The sequence below is a fragment of the Pelophylax lessonae genome (assembly GCF_965119305.1).
Source record: "Pelophylax lessonae genome assembly, chromosome: 9".
In the NCBI taxonomy this organism is placed as follows: Eukaryota; Metazoa; Chordata; class Amphibia; order Anura; family Ranidae; genus Pelophylax; species Pelophylax lessonae.
This window is the reverse complement of record NC_138776.1, coordinates 18,660,384-18,679,700: the sequence shown is the minus strand read 5'-3', so window position 1 is coordinate 18,679,700 and position 19,317 is coordinate 18,660,384. Positions and strand designations below refer to the sequence as shown.

General features: G+C 45.0%; 1 protein-coding gene across 4 annotated transcripts in view; it reads right to left on the bottom strand.

Annotated features, from left to right (window-relative positions):
• The window catches only part of ZFYVE27 (zinc finger FYVE-type containing 27), a 145,503-nt gene that overhangs the window by 50,980 nt on the left and 75,206 nt on the right, over positions 1–19,317 (bottom strand). For 3 of the 4 annotated variants that reach the window (XM_082267481.1, XM_082267479.1, XM_082267480.1), the window contains exons 8-9: positions 14,732–14,776; positions 1,845–1,916 (exon numbers count right to left, since the gene is read on the bottom strand). In XM_082267481.1, coding sequence (XP_082123607.1) covers positions 1,845–1,916; positions 14,732–14,776 — 117 coding nt within the window. The remainder of the gene's footprint in view (positions 1–1,844; positions 1,917–14,731; positions 14,777–19,317) is intronic. The other variant, XM_082267482.1, reaches the window with a different exon arrangement.

Genomic DNA, 19,317 nt, shown 5'->3' with positions numbered 1-19,317 from the left:
ACATTTCAGTTGAGTGTATGTGTTGGAAGTCTCCTCTGCTCTGCCCTCTGCTCTGGGTGCAGATGATACACGGAGCTGTCTATGTTCTGATACATAAAGAAAAAGAGAAGCTCTCTGCACACCACAAATGTCACACATGGTTCTGGTTTATCAAAGTCAACAATCACTACAGCAGTCCTCTTCCCTCTCTAACGCTTTCATCTGAAAATGCTTACTAGGATTAAAGTGTTCCTAAACCCAGGAGACTGCATTCACTATATCTGGTCTTCCCAGGACCGTGCATTCACTAAATCTGGTCACCGAAGGAGCTTGCATTCACTAAATCTGGTCTCCCCTAGGAGCCTGCAGTCACTAAATCTGGTCTCCCCCTATGAGCCTGCAGTCACTAAATCTGGTCTCGCCCCCCCTAGGAGCCTGCAGTCACTAAATCTGGTCTCCCCCCCCCCTAGGAGCCTGCATTCACTAAATCTGGTCTCCCTCCCAGGAGCCTGCATTCACTAAATCTGGTCTCCCCCCCCTAGGAGCCTGCATTCACTAAATCTGGTCTCCCCCCTAGGAGCCTGCATTCACTAAATCTGGTCTCCCCCCCCTAGGAGCCTGCATTCACTAAATCTGGTCTCCCCCCCCCTAGGAGCCTGCATTCACTAAATCTGGTCTCCCCCCTAGGAGCCTGCATTCACTAAATCTGGTCTCCCCCCTAGGAGCCTGCATTCACTAAATCTGGTCTCCCCCCTAGGAGCGTGCATTCACTATATCTGGTCTCCTCCTAGGAGCCTGCATTCATTAAATCTGGTCTCCCCAGGAGCCTGCATTCGCTAAATCTGGTCTCCCCCCCAGGAGCCTGCATTCACTAAATCTGGTCTCCCCCTAGGAGCCTGCATTCACTAAATCTGGTCTCCCCCTAGGAGCCTGCATTCCCCTAATCTTGTCTCTCCCCTAGGAGCCTGCATTCATTAAATCTGGTCTCCCCCTAGGAGCCTGCATTCATTAAATCTGGTCTCCCCAGGAGCCTGCATTCACTAAATCTGGTCTCCCCAGGAGCCTGCATTCACTAAATCTAGTCTTCCCAGGACCGTGCATTCACTAAATCTGGTCACCGAAGGAGCTTGCATTCACTAAATCTGGTCTCCCCAGGAGCCTGCATTAATTAAATCTGGTCACCGAAGGAGCCTGCATTCACTATATCTGGTAGTAATATACAATATATTTTAATAGATAATCTTTTCTCACTTTAGCCTTGTTCACCACTACCATAGATAATACAAAAAACTTTGGGATAATCTTCACAGATGGAGCAGAGTGCAGCGTTATCCATGCGCTCATGCAGACCACATCACCTTTCTCAACAGCCCAAAACGCACTCCATTATCTAACTCTGCTCCATCTGTACAGCCATTAGAATAGACGGTCCCATCATTTTTTTTGTGCTATTTTAAAAGGCATTTGGACACATTAAACCAATGGTGCTCAACTATGGTCCTCAGGAGCGCCAGCAGCCAACGTCTTCCAGTTCCTTTCACAGCCCTGGAGGACCTGAGTTGAGCACCGCTGCATTAAAAACTCAAGAAAATGGTTAAAGATTCCAGACGTGCCGTTACCAAGATTCAAGGCAAAGTAAAATTAGAGACTAGTAAACCCTTTAGTGTGATGAGAGCCATTCATGCAGCTCAGGAAGCTTTTATTTCATGGCGTTAAAATGTTTGAACCATAAAAATACACTCTTTGCTCTGAAAAGGATACATATTTTAAATCTATATAGCTTTACGCAAGTGTACAAACTGTACGTTCTATGATAGACATTTCACCAACAAACAGACCAAAAACTTTTTTTTTTTTTTACCTACCTCAATAGCATCTTTAAATTCATCATCGGGTTCAGCTTCTTCGGCTTCCTCTACACTCCCCGGAGAGAGGTCCTGCCACATAGAAAACATGATATGATGTGCTCAATATTCCCACCAATCTGCTGTAACGTAACTACACGCAACATAGCCCCATCCTCTCCTATCTACATCCAGCTAGAACCGCACAGCTCCCAATCTATCCATCATCTGAACAATTACCGCCAGACACAAAAAAGGTTTTTTTTTTTCCTGACCACTTGCCTACAGGGCACTTTTACCCCCCTTCCTGCCCAGGCCAATTTTCAGCTTTCAGCGCTGTCGCACTTTGATTGACAGTTGCGCGGTTGTGCAACTCTGTACCCATATGACATTTTTATCATTTGTTTCATACAAATAGAGCTTTCTTTTGGTGGTATTTATTCACCATTGTGTTTTTTTTATTCTTTGCTTAACAAACGAAAAAAGACCAAACATTTTGGAAAAAATAAAATGTTTTTTCTTAGTTTCGGTTATAAATTTTTGCAAAAAATTGCAAAGAGGTAATTTTTCTCCATCCTGCAATGATAAAGGATGCACTGATGGGCACTAATAGGCAGCACTGATAGGCTACACTGATGGACAATGATTTTCTGCACTGATGGGAACTGATCAGCAGCACTGATGAGGATGTACTGATGGACACTACTAGGCAGCACTGATGGGCACTGACTGGCACCGATTTGCAGCATGGATAGGCTCTGACTGGCACTGATTTGCAGCACGATTGGGCACTGACTGGCACTGATTTGCAGCACGGATGGGCACTGATTTGCAGCACGGATGGGCACTGATTTGCAGCACGGATGGGCACTGACGGGCACTGGTTTGTAGCACGGATGAGAGTGCACTCACTGGCAGCAATGATGGGCACTGATTAGGCACTGTGGGGGCTGCACTGAAAATCAGGACACTGATTATCAGTGCAGATGTCCCCTTTCACTCTAGCCAGCTACCGGCTCTCTCCTCTCCTCACAGTGACAGTGTGAGGAAAGGAGGGCCGATAACTGGTAAGTGTGTTTACATCGTGATCAGCTGTGATTGGACACAGCTAATCACGTGGTAAAGAGCTGCTGTAATAGCTTTTTTATCTCAAACTATGATCAGCTGCGTCCGAAGGACAGCGGATGTGTGGCGGGAGCGATCATGGGAGGACATCATAGGACGCCCTCCCAGAACTGGCCGACCGTGCTATAGCGCGGTCGGAAAATGGATAAAGTGTTATTAAAGTGTTAGTAGACTATGAAAACTTCTTATTACATGCTATATAATAGAGTGATCCTTCTCACAAATCCACTAAAGCATTTGTTTTGTGTAGAGCGAAATATACCTAGTTACCCCTGCCTTCAGCAGAGATTGTGTAAACAAGCTGGTGTCCTCTACAGAGCATGCTCAATTTCAGTTCCCTTCTGAGCTCTTCATTTCCTCCTTTTTCTTATCTGTGCAGCCCATGACTTTAGGGTCCCACATGTGGGCATATACACAGCGGTAAATTACACTCCCCTCCTCCTCCTATTGCTAACCACCAAGGAGGCGGGATTATGGTATGTTTATGTATTACATTCAATAAACTTGCAAAAATGCTTAGTTTAATATAAATCAGTATTAAATCAAATGTAAGTGTTAATACCTGTAAAGTAAAAGATAGAACCTTAGATGCAGATGTCGGCTAAACAGAATGAGAGCTAGTGTCAATCATCTGTGACTCCACCTACACCATATTGAAGCATATGGTAGAGAGCATACAACAGCCCCAGAAGCCCCACCCCTGAGGATCTTTCCATACCGATGCCAAAGAACACGGAATTATCATGTGACCACATAACAGCTCTGCAGGAATAAGGGACTTTGAAAATTAAAAAAAAACAAAAAACCTCAAAACACATCCAGTGGCATGCTATACATGATTTATATGAATGGATTATGCCAATTAACACTTCTCTGTTTAGGATCACATAAAAATGTACAACTATTTTTCTATTGGTTTAGGTCAGGGGTCTTTAAACTACAGCGCATAGGCCAAATCCAGCCCACAGCGAGGGCCAGTGGCCTCTCACACAAGACTTCAGGTCAGCCTACAGTCTCTGTTTATCCCCAACATCCAAACCCCCCCCCCCATTGCTGGTCTTCAGGTTCCCTGGCTGCGCTGGAATTATACCAACAATGGGATGGGACCCCCAAAGTCTTCACAACCAATCACAATAGCTGCCCCTAGATCCGAGTCACCCCTATATCAGTGCTCACATCAAAGCCCCCACCTTAAAAAAGGAGTCCTCATCAAAGTCCCCCCCTTGCATGACAGTCCTGATCACAGTCCCCCCTTACATGAGTCCCCATCCCAACCCCCCCCCCCCCCCTTCCTTACATGAGAGTCTCAATCACAGTTCCCCCTTACATGACAAACCTGATCACAGGTCCTCCTTACACGAGAATCCCAAATCACAGCAGTCCCCCCCCCCCCCTCGCATGACAATCCTGATCACAGTCCCCCCTTGCATGAGAGTCACTATCACAGTCCCCCCTTACATGACAGTCCCCATCCCAGTTCCTCCCCCCACAAGAGTCCCTATCACAATCCCCCCTTACATGACAGTCCCCCCTTACATGACAGTGTCCATCATAGTCCCCCCTTACATGACAGGCCCCATCACAGTCCCCCCTACATAACAGGCCCCATCACAGTGCCCCCCTTACATGAGAGTCCCAATTACAGTGCCCCCCTTACATGAGTCCCAATTACAGTCCCCCGTTACATGACAGCCCCCCCCCTTACATGTAAGTCAGAATCACAGCCCCCCTTACATGACAGGCCTCATCACAGTCCCCCCCTACAAGACAATCACAGTCCCCCTCTACATGACAATCACAGTCTACCCCTTACATGAGAGTCCCAATCACAGTCCCATCCTACATGACAATCCTGATCACAGTCCCCCCCTACATGACAGTCCTCATCAGAATCCCCCCTTACATAATTAGGTTGAAAAAAGACACTAGACCATCTAGTTCAACCATTAAAACAAAAAAAAAAAAATCTGATGGACATTTGATGGTGATTAATATGCAATCATGTGTGGGTCACACATTATAGTACACCTAGTGTAGGGATCAGATGCGATACATAAAATTTTGCTTCGGTTGTGCCGCACTTTATGAATATATTTTAATCTATTAGTAGTGTGGGCTGCAACTGCAGAATTACTGAACAATTGCTTTATAAATATATATTTTTTGTACTATTAGGAAAGTAATTGCGCTGAGGGTTAGCTTTCACTTTTGTTCCCTTGATGTAGCGTTATGGTTGCATTGGACAACACCGCCCAATGCACCACAACAGCTCTGGCAAGAATGGGCTCCTTGTGATACGGCTGTATCAGAGAGAGTGAATAGTTCAAAGTAATTGAATCTTCACCAAATAATGGATGCCATTTTCATATGAACAAGGGTTATTTCAGTTCAGACAAATAGAGCTGACGGTTGTTATTAAATCATTTCATGGGAATCAAGGCTGCTTCAGGTTGAGAACCTGTTGCTATCATAGATAGGTCTTGAGGGAATGAGATGAGCAGTCTTGTGGGAATGAGATGAGCAGTCTTGTGGGAATGAGACGAGCAGTCTTGTGGGAATGAGATAAGCAGTCTTCTGGGAATGAGATGAGCAGTCTTCTGGGAATGAGATGAGCAGTCTTCTGGGAATGAGATGAGCAGTCTTGTGGGAATGAGATGAGCAGTCTTGTGGGAATGAGATGAGCAGTCTTGTGGGAATGAGATGAGCAGTCTTGTGGGAATGAGATGAGCAGTCATTAAAAACAAGTTATTGCGCATGTCCGCATGAGTCGTCCATGCGCCGGATCTATGGACTGCGCATATCCGTGCATGCTGCTTACACAGCAAATATTTAATCACGCATGCGTGGCAAGAATGACTTGACAGAATTATGGTATGAACTAAGGGGATTCTCAGGGGAAAATCAGGACTTTTCTGAAGACGCGGCAGACAAGGCTTGAGTCGATTTTCCCGGTGTTCCCCTTGCTGATTGCTGGAGTCCCCCAATCGTAGAGGCAATGGGTGATGCTACAATATCCGGTGATGTATTGACACTAATTCTTTGCTATATCTATTGATTCTATAACTAATCATTGCATGTTAGCAATATCTTTATAATAAATTGAAACAATTGTTTTACCATTTATAAACTTGTGCCTATCTTGTATGATAGGGAGCGTAGTAGTAGTAGTGGATAAAAACACTGTTTTATTGGGCAAAACACTCCTAAACCTGCTTCTACCGGAAGGAACTCCAATGGGCCCCATTGTACTGATACATAGGAAATCAAAAGGCAGCATCATAATTGCCTAGCCAACGGGCAATCAATTCTTACAGTCACAAATCCAGTCTTCGGCTTTTACTGGATAAAAAAAAGTGCATACAGTATTCTACTTTCTCCTTATACAGATGACAGCAGGTAAAGCAGAAAGACTGCTCTTTATCTATTTTTTATTATTCATACAAGTCCAAAGTGAAATTCCCTGGACAGGAAGAACGCTCCATTCTCCTGCCATTTACATGTTTATTGGACTAACAACAAAGCAGAAGATATTCCATTTAGGGTGATTACTTTAATAGAGTCATAGCAAAGCACTAACCCATCATTCATAGAGAAAAAGCGATAGCTCCAATTTCATTATAAAGTCTAATCTGTATTTAATCTTTTCAGAAAAAAAAAAAAAACTTGATCAGCAAAACAAAAACTTGGCAGCGCCGAGCGTCGAATATGTTTTCCAAGAGAAGATCGTTGGGCAAGGAAAAGTCTATTGCAGGAAAAAAGAATTTGAGTAGTTACTCTATTTTTTTTTTTTATACTGCAAGTGGTTGTACCCGGAGAAATAGCTATAGAACACCCGCAATTTACTTATAATAAGTTGTATGGTGGCACAGAAACCAGAATTTTGGCCATCGCCATATCAGCCCGTGTATATATATTTAGTGGTGGGCCAATACGAGCACAATACAGGAATACAGATATTGTACCCAGGCTTCACCATTCTCAGCCTGGGTTCATCTACTGCTTTCTAGTGGTTCCTTAACCTCCCTGGCGGTATGATTCTTTCCGATTTTAGGTGCTGAAAGCGGTACAATTATTTTGCATGTAATTCTTAAGAATGAGCAGCCCAAACCAACTATTTACATATGATTTTTTTTTTTTCTGTGCGTTCTTTTTTATAACATCTCGGGTATGAAAGTTTGAAACACAAAATCATAAATTAGAATATAATAAAAAATTATAAATAAGTTAAAGTATGTATACACACACACGTATATATATATATATACATATACAGTGCCTTGCGAAAGTATTCGGCCCCCTTGAACTTTGCGACCTTTTGCCACATTTCAGGCTTCAAACATAAAGATATAAAACTGTAATTTTTTGTGAAGAATCAACAACAAGTGGGACACAATCATGAAGTGGAACGAAATTTATTGGATATTTCAAACTTTGTTAACAAATAAAAAACTGAAAAATTGGGCGTGCAAAATTATTCAGCCCCTTTACTTTCAGTGCAGCAAACTCTCTCCAGAAGTTCAGTGAGGATCTCTGAATGATTCAATGTTGACCTAAATGACTAATGATGATAAATAGAATCCACCTGTGTGTAATCAAGTCTCCGTATAAAAGCACCTGCACTGTGATAGTCTCAGAGGTCCGCTTAAAGCGCAGAGAGCATCATGAAGAACAAGGAACACACCAGGCAAGTCCGAGATACTGTTTACAACAGCAGACCGTTATTCTCTCTCAGCGGGGAGCGATCGTGGGCCACCGGCCCCGTGGATCGGCATCTCCGCTGCCTTGTGGGGGCAGGTGCGCGTCCCTGCCCCTGGCAGCGCGCGTTCGCCTCTCAGGAGCGCTCAGTATATCTGCGGCGGGCGGTCAGCAAGTGGTTAAGATGAAAAACCTTCTGTGTGCAGCAGCCACCTAAAACGTACCTGAGATCCCTCTCTGCCCAGCGATGTCCACAAGTGTCTCAGCCGTCCGAGATTCTCCCTTCTGATTGGCTAAGACAATCAAAGTCAGCTAGCCAATCAGGGGCGAAAGTGGACGGGCCTGGGTCGGGGCTCCATGTCTGAATGGAAACCAGGAGCTAACCAATGCAACAGAGCAGGTAAGTATAACATGTTTGTTATTTTTATAGGTAAAAAAACTAGACATTACAAATCGCTTTAAACTGTAGCCGAAAGAACTTTGGCAGGGTCAATGCCACTTGGCAAAACCAGCAGCATGGACACCAATTCTCTTTTTAGCTGGTAAGGGTTTAATTCTTCCCACTGACCGCCAATGTAAGGAGCATTCTTCCCACTGACATGTAAGGGACATTCTTCCCACTGATCACCAATGTAAGGAACATTCTTCCCACTGATCACCAATGTAAGGAGCATTCTTCCCACTGACCACCAATGTAAGGGAGCATTCTTCCCACTGACCACCAATGTAAGGGAGCATTCTTCCCACTGACCACCAATGTAAGGAGCATTCTTCCAACTGACCACCAATGTAAGGGACATTCTTCCCACTGACCACCAATGTAAGGAACATTCTTCCCACTGACCACCAATGTAAGGGACATTCTTCCCACTGACCACCAATGTAAGGAGCATTCTTCCCACTGACCACCAATGTAAGGAGCATTCTTCCAACTGACCACCAATGTAAGGGACATTCTTCCCACTGACCACCAATGTAAGGGACATTCTTCCCACTGACCACCAATGTAAGGGACATTCTTCCCACTGACCACCAATGTAAGGAACATTCTTCCCACTGACCACCAATGTAAGGGACATTCTTCCCACTGACCACCAATGTAAGGAGCATTCTTCTCCCTGACCACCAATGTAAGGGACATTCTTCCCACTGATCACCAATGTAAGGAACATTCTTCCCACTGATCACCAATGTAAGGAGCATTCTTCCTACTGACCACCAACGTAAGGGACATTCTTCCCACTGACCACCAATGTAAGGACCATTCACAATTCAGTGTAGCCACGAATGACCTGCATTTGACGCGCTACAGCTGCTTTTGCATTCTGCTAGACTTATCTGGGGAAAAAAAGCAATTCTGAAAGGAGCAAAAGCTCTTAACCCTGCTCTAAACAAAGCCCCAGAATAAAAAGAAAGGCGTAGGATGTTAGCTAAATATTTTTTTTTTCGCTCCTTTTGCAATCAAGAGAGCAGTAATTGTTGGATCTGCTCTGTTCAGGGTTTCACAGGCTGGGAGTTTGATTGCTTCCCCCTGCCTCTGGATGAAGTTTCTAGAGCTTAGGGAGGGGTAATTCAAATAACCAGCCTGAATATTGATCATGGTCTAGATAATAGCTTGCGAGGTGTGCCCAGATGGTGGCTGGGAAGCTGATAAATAACCTGAAGCCCTGGAGAGATTATCTTTCCCCAACAAGGAGAGGTCCAAGCCTCACGGAGGCTATTGCCCATGCGGCAACCTGTGGACTATATTGCTGTTCTGTGAGGTCTCAGTGGTGGCAGAACTGGGACCTGGAAGTGATCTGGAACCGAGTACAGGACTTCAACAAAGGGATCTAGTCTAGAGAAGGACTGTCTCACTCACTGGGAAGTGTTCGGAGGAAGCTAGAATGTTGCAGCTTTCCTGGCGACTTGTGAGTAATGACCATAAATTGTAATCCTTGGTGACTGTGTGCTTTTGGGTTAGAAGTGCCAGAGGTTGCTTGGACTGAGACAGCTCTCATACAGTCTCAGTTACTGGCCATTCCCAGTCCTCAGCAGGTTCCTGGACTGTGAGCTTAGAACCCTCCTGTACTGTGCAGTGTTCATGAGATTGCACTGGGTACCAAAAGCTGTGCAGTGGTGCAGGGTAACCAGATGCTAGAGACTTGCCCTATGGTGTACAGCCTTAGATTGTTCAATATTTCCAGTTGCTTAAGGAGAAGATTGTCCTCACACAGTCAATTGATACCTGTTTTGGAATATCCCATGCCCCCAACCCCTCTCCTGTTACAAGTTTTTACATATTTACCCTTCCTTTTTTGAATGAACACAGTGAGTGATCGATACTGATCACTCACTGTGTTCATTCATAACTGAAGCATTGTAAACTGCGTTTACGATGCTTCAGTTTGTGAATGAACAGGGAGCTCCTTCCGTTCATTCATTCTGTACAGCTGAGGCTGCAGAGATGGAGTTTGAGGACATGGTCCTCAATCTCCTTTCTCTGTCTCAAAAGTGAGATATCGGGAATCTGTTTAGACATCCTGATATTTCTCCAAAAATCTCCCAAAAGGGCTGCTAAGAAAATAAAAAACTACTGACAACCTTTGCCCTGCTGACACCGTCCTCTGCCCTACTGACGCCATTCACTTTTGAGGGAGTTCAGGTTTAAAATCAGCAGGCCCAGCAGGGGTAGCGCTACAGACCTTTTAACGTTTTGATAAAAAAATAACTGCCTACTTTGCTTTCAATAAATTTGCACAATTTGAGTTACTGTTCACATAAAGTATTTTCATTAGCGGAAAAGGTTACGTAGAAGTTTGTCCAAAACACTGGAAACTTTTTAACTAGACCCGTGAAAATGGTTGCTTTGAAGGCATCTGCCATGTTGTAAATATCTCTAATGCTTTCCCAGTGAATAAGCCCGAGGCTCTGCCATTCAACCAAAGCAGACTTTTTTCAAAAGGTTTGATATCCAAGTCAATAGATTTGATTAGTTAAGAAAACCCTAAATGCAGAATATACATTTGGTTTACAGTGGCAGAAATTGACTTTCTGTGGCTCTTTATGTCCCGGTGGGGCATTCACCGAAGCTACGCTATCAGCTTAAAGGATAAGTTCTCCTTTTTGGGCAGAATTTGCCTTTTCATAATAATTAGAAGTTTTCCAATCCCATTTCTGGCCCAGCCATCCCAATGTGCTTTTCTCTCACACCTCATCCACGGGTGGTTTAAATTCTTGTCAGTTTATTTGAATATTTAAAAATGATTTTCAGTTTCCATCACTTCTTGTAGATCGTCTCTCAGCATTCACTTCCTGTAGATCATCTACTGCATTCACTTCCTGTAGATCATCTCCTGCATTCACTTCCTGTAGATCATCTCCTGCATTCACTTCCTGTAGATCATCTCCTGCATTCACTTCCTGTAGATCATCTCCTGCATTCACTTCCTGTAGATCAACTCCTGCATTCACTTCCTGTAGATCATCTCCTGCATTCACTTCCTGTAGATCATCTCCTGCATTCACTTCCTGTAGATCAACTCCCAGCATTCACTTCCTGTAGATCAGGGGGTCTCCAAACTTTCTAAACAAAGGGCCAGTTTACTGTCCTTCAGACTTCAGGGGGGCCAGAGTGGCCAGCGGAAGTAAGAAATGCCCAGGGTCAGTAGAAATAAAATAAAATTACAGTGGGGGGAATAGTGCCTTGAGGGCCAGATAAAGGCAAGTAAAGGGCCTCATTCGGCCCAAGGGCCGTAATTTGGAGACCACTGCTGTAGATAATCTACAGGAAGTGAATTCTGAGAGACGATCTACAGCAGTGGTCTCCAAACTGCAGCCCTTGGGCCCAATTAGGCCCTTTGCTTGCCTATATCTGGCCCTCGAGGCACTATTCCTCCCACTGGCATCAACAAGGGGGCACCATTCCTTCTACTAACACCAACAGTTGGTAATCATTCCTCTCATGGACACCAACAATGGGGGATTTTTTCTTCCACTGACACCAATGATGGGACACTATTCCTTCCACTAACACCAACAGTGTGGAATCATTCCTCTGACTGACATCAACAAGAGGGCACCATTCCTTCCACTAAAACCAACAGTTGGTAATCATTCCTCTATGTTAGACAGGTTTATTTGGTTTGTTAGCAGACTGGTGGGTAAGTATAGCAAACTAAGGGCCGGTTGGTTTCTACACACACACACCTTCTTTAATCCCCTTTTTCTCTTCAGTTCTGTTATATACAGAGATGGAGACGCTGAGCAGTGCTCGCCTGTGTCTCATGTAAATTCCCAAAACTGCCCAAATTTTCCATGTTGCCAGGGATGGAGACGCTCGCTTTACAGGCTGGTGTTTCATCTAAAGTCCCAATTTGCCTTTACCATCTATATTACTGGGATGGGGGTGTTTGTCTCCCAGCTGGTCATTTTTTAGTTTACACCCTATGGATTTCACATAGCCATTCGTTTTTCAATACCAGTCATGGCTGGGAGCAGGTTGGGGGAGGATTGGGCCACCTCCAAGCTCACCTGTTTCCCATCCATCCATTAGCATTCATGTACTCCCATGTTGGAGACACTCAGTAGACACTCAGTTTGAGTAGTGTTAGGTATTGTTAGGACTGCAGGATACACAGGGTGCATTGGAGTGGCCTGCAGCATATAAATGCATTTGCAAATGTGTGTTAACTAAACCCCTGTTTTTAACCTATTATGTTAGACAGGTTTATTTGGTTTGTCAGTAGACTGGTGGGTAAGTATAGCAAACTAAGGGCCGGTTGGTTTCTACACACACACACACACACACACACACCTTCTTTAATCCCCTTTATCTCTTCACACCAACAGTTGGTAATCATTCCTCTCATGGACACCAACAGTAGGGCATTTTTCCTTCCTCTGACACCAATGGTAGGACACCATTTCTCCCACTGACCAACAATTAGGCCCTATTCCTTCCACTAATTACCAATGATGGGGCACTAGTTCTACTTCCACTGACTACAGGCATTATGTAATTCTTTTTATTCCCACTGGCCCCCCTAAAGTCTGAAGGACAGAAAAACGGCCCTTTGTTTAGAACGTTTGGAGATCCCTGATCTACAGGAAGTGAATGTTGGGAGTTGATTTACAGGAAGTGAATGTTGGGAGTTGATTTACAGGAAGTGAATGCTGAGTGACAATCTACAGGAAGTGAATGCAGAGAGACTGTCATTCGTCTATAAAGCAGGCGGAGGCAGTTAAGTAGCAGTAAAATCACTGCTCCTGTATATACTATCTTTTTAAAAAATATATTTTTTGCATTGATACATGTCCCCTAGGGCAGTACCTGGGGCCCCCATACCCTTCTTTATGGCCAATAACTATCATATAAGCCTTCAAAATAGAGACTTGATTTTTCAAGTTCGGGTCCCATAGGGTTTGCGGCTCGGGTTCAAACTTTTTCCATGTTTGGGAGTTCTGGTGCGAACTTATAGGGATGGGCCGAACACCCCTCTTTTAATTGAGGTCAGCTGGTAAACTCCTTCCAGTGTCTTACTGGTTTCTCTGTCCCAAATCTACATAGCAGCAAGTGATGAAGCTTTCTGAGAAATATAGCAAGGGTTAAGGAAGGGCTTGAGAAATCTAGGAGCTAGCTTTTTTTTTTTCCGCGCATGCCGAATGGCCGGCTTTTGTCGGACCGGCTGCCATACACACAGGCCCAAGGATAACCAGTTTTTAATGAACCTCCTGATGTTGCCCGATGTTTCGTGAAAAAAACCTACCCTCGTCACTTCCGGTGCAGCCATGTCACCACTACGTCATTGAACAGCTGAGGAGCTGACTAGTGCGCATGCACGGAGGGTATGAAATGATCACGCGTTACACACACTGCCATGATCATTTCATACCCTCCGTGCATGCGCACTTGTCAGCTCCTCAGCTGTTCCATTACGTATCTGGGACTGTGAGCATGCGCACTGCTACGCTGCTCAGCTGTTCCTCACAGGAAGTGACAAGGGTAGGCATTTCTCACGGGGTAGGTTATTCTCACGGAACACCAGCATTTGACCTGTGTGTACTTTGTTTACTTTTTCTGAGAGATATTAAAAGAGCACTCCAACCACCATGACCACTTCAGTGATTTGAAGTGGTAATGATGGTAGGAGTCAGAAACACTGCACATGCTGGGATATTTACAATTATGTGCTGAGGGCTAGTTGCACCCCTAGCACATGTGACTTACTGCTGGCGGGTACTGGTGGTGGGTACTGCTGGCTGATACTGCTGGTGGTTACTGCTGGCTGGTACTGCTGGTGGGTTCTGCTGGGTGGCACTGCTATGGGTACTTCTGGTGGGCTTTGTTGGCTGGTACTGCTGGCTGGTACTGCTGGCAGGCATTGCAGTGGGTACTGCTGGCTGGTACTGCTATGGGTACTGTTGGTGGGATTTGCTGGCTGTTACTACTGGCTGGTACGGTAGTGGGTAATAGTGGCTGGCACTGCAGTGGGTACTGATGCAAGTACTGATGCAAGTACTGCTGGGTACTGCAGGCTGGTACTAATGGCGGGTCCTGCTGGCTCCTAAGACACATGACAGACAACAGAGTGTGAGGAGCGGCGCTGGAGGAAGCATGCAGACCCGATGCTTCCTGTATCTCTCGGTCTCCTCACAGGCGGAGTGCATTTGATATCACTCCGTCTGTGACAGGACAGAGCCAGAACAACACAGGAAGAATTGGCTCCATTCTGTCACAGCTGACAGACACCATTCTGTCTCCAGACATCCAAAGGCTCCTGCGAGATGTGGGAGACTCCCACACCTCGCAGGAGACTTGGGATGTCTGGCGACAAGACACCTGCCGCAGTATAACCCAGGCGCTAGGCCGCTAATTCTATTTACCAATGCGACCTGGCGCCTGGGGTTTGTCGAGCCCTGAGCTAAGGTAAGGCCTTGTTCTCAAAATCAAGCAACCAAGACACATTAATGGTTTAATTGGTACATAGGGGAGCTGTATTTTAGAAAAGAGGTGAACTTTGCCTTTAATTTTTTATTTTTTTTTTCAAGGGCTGTTGGAAGCAAAAATTAATCAAGTCTCCAATTGAGAAACGATTGTGAAATCCTACCAGTTTATGGCTTGTAAACTCTGAGCTGTCCGAGCAGGAGGAAAACTGAGGAGACAGAAAACGGAGGAGGAAACAGAGAGAAACGAGGCATTAAAAAAGGAAGAAAAGGTTTTCTGAAGCACAAAAAGTAACAGCAAGGAAAGCAGCCAGAGAGAAGAATTCATACATAGCACAGCAACCAAAATAGAAAAAACGGGAGAAATTGAATTACTGGTATGCAAAAAAGAAATACTTTTCCGAAAACACATTCATCATGAAAACAAACAAAGCAATATCTCGGCCCGCAAAAGGAAGGCCGGGCTCGGATCCAAGCTTGGACGGGGAGCACGGACTTTGCCAGGCTGTGACTGATTTAGGAGACTCCATCCAGCCTCAGTGCAGGAATACAACTCTGCGGGATCCCAGGATCTCCATCCAACCCTACCAGATGGGTAGTCAACTCATTCCTCACGAGGGTGAAAGAGTTTATCTTATTGTCCGTGGAGTATTGGTGGAATGTGCCGAATAATGCAGCCGGTATATTAAGAGGAGAATAATAATAATAATGATCATCAGATGCTAAGAAAACCATTTGTAGAACCAACAAGATGAATTATAGGGAGTGTGAAGGATCAGAAGGAGGGTGGATGGAGCGCTACACTTATGTTTCATATAATGAAAGACACATTTGCCTTTATTAATCCTAATGTCATTCATTTGTTTTCATCAGACCAGTAAAGATGAGCAATAACTTTATGTATCAGAGAGGAACTTCTTGCAGAAGGTCTCCGCATTCAACGGAAAGAATTTAACCACTTGCTGACCGCCCCATAGCACATTTACTGCTACAGGGCAGCAGCTCTGCGCAGGATCACGTATGTATTAGGGATCGATATAATTATTGGTAAAGCCGATATCAGAGGCGTAACTAGAACCTTCAGGGCCCCGATGCAAGAAACAATGAAGGGCCCCCCAGACCCCTGGCCTGGGGCCCTACTCTTTAAGCCTGGGGCTCTTCCCACTGATCCTGGAGCCCTTTACTCTCGTTGTGGGGCCCATTATTACGGTCCCGCAGCGGGACCCTTTCACAAGTTCTGCAGTGGGCCCCCTTCCTGCCATCTTGGGGCTTCCCCACAGTGGTGGAATGCCAGGGCCCGGTCGCAACTTTGCGATCCTGGAAGTTCACCCACTGGTGTCAGTAGTTTTAATTTTTTGGTATTTTAATTGTTTTGTTTTTTTATCATTTTATTTATTTTTTTTACAATGTCACTGACTATGACTCTGTCCATTCAGAAAAGGAAGGAGCTGGTAAATTACGTATTTACCGACCCCTTCCTGGTTCTCGATTTTGACACATCCCCTGCAGCAGCCGGCAGAAGAGGTGAGGGAGGAAGCCGGAAGCACAGCGGGGGGACCAGCGGAGCACACAGGGGCCCAGTGACAGCAGAACACAAGTGAACTGGATAGGAGGAGTGGTGGGGGTAGCATTCAGAGAAACTAATCTCCTCCAATTTCCTCCCTGCAGCTACAGGAGGAAAAAGGAGGACAGCGATTTCTCTGCATGCTGCCCCTCCTATCCAGGTGTACAGGGGAGCCGCACAGGCCCCCTGGAGCATGGGGCCCGGTTGCAATTGCGACCCCTGCCACCCTTGTAGTTACGCCCCTGGCCGATATATATTGAGGGCTGATATGCACTTTCCCTGATAGATCGGAGTAAATTACCGATATTTCGGAAAGTGCTTGTACTGGAGTAATGCCTGCAGCTAGAGGCATCACCCCGGTACCGGCGTCCATAGCCGACAGTCGGCTGTCTTGTAATGACAACCGATGTGGCTGAGAAGCTGCTCAGCTGTCATTACAAGGAGCGGGAGGGGACGTCCCTCCCCTCTCCCGCCACCTTCCGCGGCTCGCCTGGGTCTCCCGTCCCACCGGGAGACCCGGGGAACCAGCCTGCATGGCCGCCAAAGACCCGATCAAAGCCACATTTGGCTCTGATCGGGTCTCCATGTAAAACCCGGAGATGATGTCATGACATCACTTCCGGGTATTCGGCGCCAGATTAAAAAAAATGGCAGCATTCAAAACAGCCAAACTTGGCGTTTTGAATGCTTTTAAGCGCAGAGGAGGGGTTTGGGGTCTTTTAGACCCCCCAGATCCCTCCACAAGAGTAGCTGTCAAGTAAAAATAAAAAAAAAACATTTTTTTAAATGTACGAAAATACCGGCCGATACCGATACGCGATGACCAAAAGATCGGTATCAGCAATGAAAAAACAATATAGGTCGATCCTTAGTATGTATACCTGATTGTGCAGTTCCGCCTGCAGGAGGCGCGTGCGCCGCTTCTGCTAAGATTATTCACAGCAGAAGCAGATCTGCGGATGCCGGGAACTCGATCTCCGCCGAAACGCGCTGGTCGTCGGGCAGAAACTCAGAAAGGAGCTCTGCCTATGTAAGCAAGGCAGAGTTCCATTCTGACAGGGGGGGAAGGGGATGGATTCTGTGTACCTACAAAGCAGGGACTCAAATCCATCTCTTCTTTTAGTAAAAGCAACACATACTGTACACAAAAACCAGGCAGAGCTCCATCTGACAGGGGGGGGGGAAGGGGATGGATTCTGTGTACCTACAAAGCAGGGACTCAAATCCATCTTTTCTTTTAGTAAAAGCAACACATACTGTACACAAAAACCAGGCAGAGCTCCATCTGACAGTGGGGGAAGGGATGGGGGATTTTGCACCCCTGCAAAGCAGGGAATAAAATCCATCACTTCACTGAGTAAAATCAGCACATATAGTACACACAAACACTGGCTAGGCACACAGTTAACCCTTTGATCGCCCCCCTTATGTTTAACCCCTTCCCATCCAATGTCATTTGTACAGTGACAGTGCATATTTTTAGCACTGACCACTGTATTAGTGGGTCTGTGATACTTGGTAAGAGGCTGTGTGATTGGGTGTCGGTGGTGGTCCTCACAATATTGATCTAAGATTTAATTCACGTTCTCTCCTTGGATGTAGACTTTTTTGAGAATTGATTAGCGCTGCACTTTTTTACTTGTTATGATTAATCTTTGGCATAATTCATGATTTTGTGTCAGCTGCTCTTGTGTTTCTACATATAATATAATTATATATATATATATATATATATATATATATATATATATATATATATATATATTAATATAAATTTTTAGTAGATGTATATTAGGAGCTGCGCCAGACATATATTAAACAATCTATCACAGTAATACAGCACATAATTATTTACACTGTATTAATGTCACTGGTTCCCGGAAAGTGTCATTTAGCGTTCGTTTGCCCGCCACAATATCGCAGCTCTGCTATAAGTCACTGATTGCCGCCATTACTAGTATAAAAAATAAATAAATAAAAATTCCAATATACTGTATATCCCATAGTGTTTAGACGCTATAAACCAATCAATATACGCTCATTACGATTTTTTTTAACCAAAAATATGTAGCAGAATACATATTGGCATAAATTTATGAAGACATTCGAATTTTTTTTTTATTGGATAGGTTTTATAACAGAAAGTCAAAAATAGTTTTTTTTCCCCCAAATTTTTGGCCCTTTTTTGCTTATAGCGCAAAAAAATGAAAACCGCAGAGGTGATCAAATACCACCAAAAGAAAGCTCTGTTTGTAGGAAAAAATGTAAACACAGCAGACCGTTCTCTCTGGAATTATCACAGAGCTCCTGTGATCCTTCTATATAGGATCACAGGTCTCTATGATCATTTCAAAAGCCCCTCCCCCCTACAGTTAGAAAGCACCCCCTGGGGCAGTGATGGCGAACCTTGGCACCCCAGATGTTTTGGAACTACATTTCCCATGATGCTCAACTACACTGCAGAGTGCATGAGCATCATGGGAAATGTAGTTCCAAAACATCTGGGGTGCCAAGGTTCGCCATCATTGCCCTAGGCTAACATTTAACCCCTCGATCACCCATTGTGTTAACCCCTTCCCTACCAGTGTCATTATTACCGTAACAGTGCATATTTTTAATATTTTTAGCACTGATTACTGTAGTAATGTCACTGGTCCCCCCAAAAGTGTCGAACTTCTGGACATTTTAGCTTAGGGGTGTACTCACTTTTGTTGCCAGCGGTTTAGACATTAATGGCTGTGTGTTGAGTTATTTTGAGGGGACAGCAAATTTACAGTTATACAAGCTGTGCACTCACTACTTTACATTGTAGCAAAGTGTCATTTCTTCAGAGCCGGTTCACATAGGCGCGACCCGACTTGCCGGGCGACGTGTGAAGTCGCGGTGCGCAGCTCGCACCGCGACCTCGGAGTGGCATGCACGGACTTCATATCATTGAAGTCAATGCAGGTCGCTCCAGGTCGCCCCAAAGTAGCTCAGGACCCTTTTTCTAAGTTGGAGCGACTTGTGTCGCTCCTATTAGAATGGGTCCTGTGCTAATCTATGGCAGGCGACCCGCGGCGACTTGTCAGGCGACCAGGTCGCCTGACAAGTCGCCCCAGTGTGAACCGGCTCTAAGTGTTGTCACATGAAAAGATAGAATAAAATATTTACAAAAATGTGAGGGGTGTACTTACTTCTGTGAGA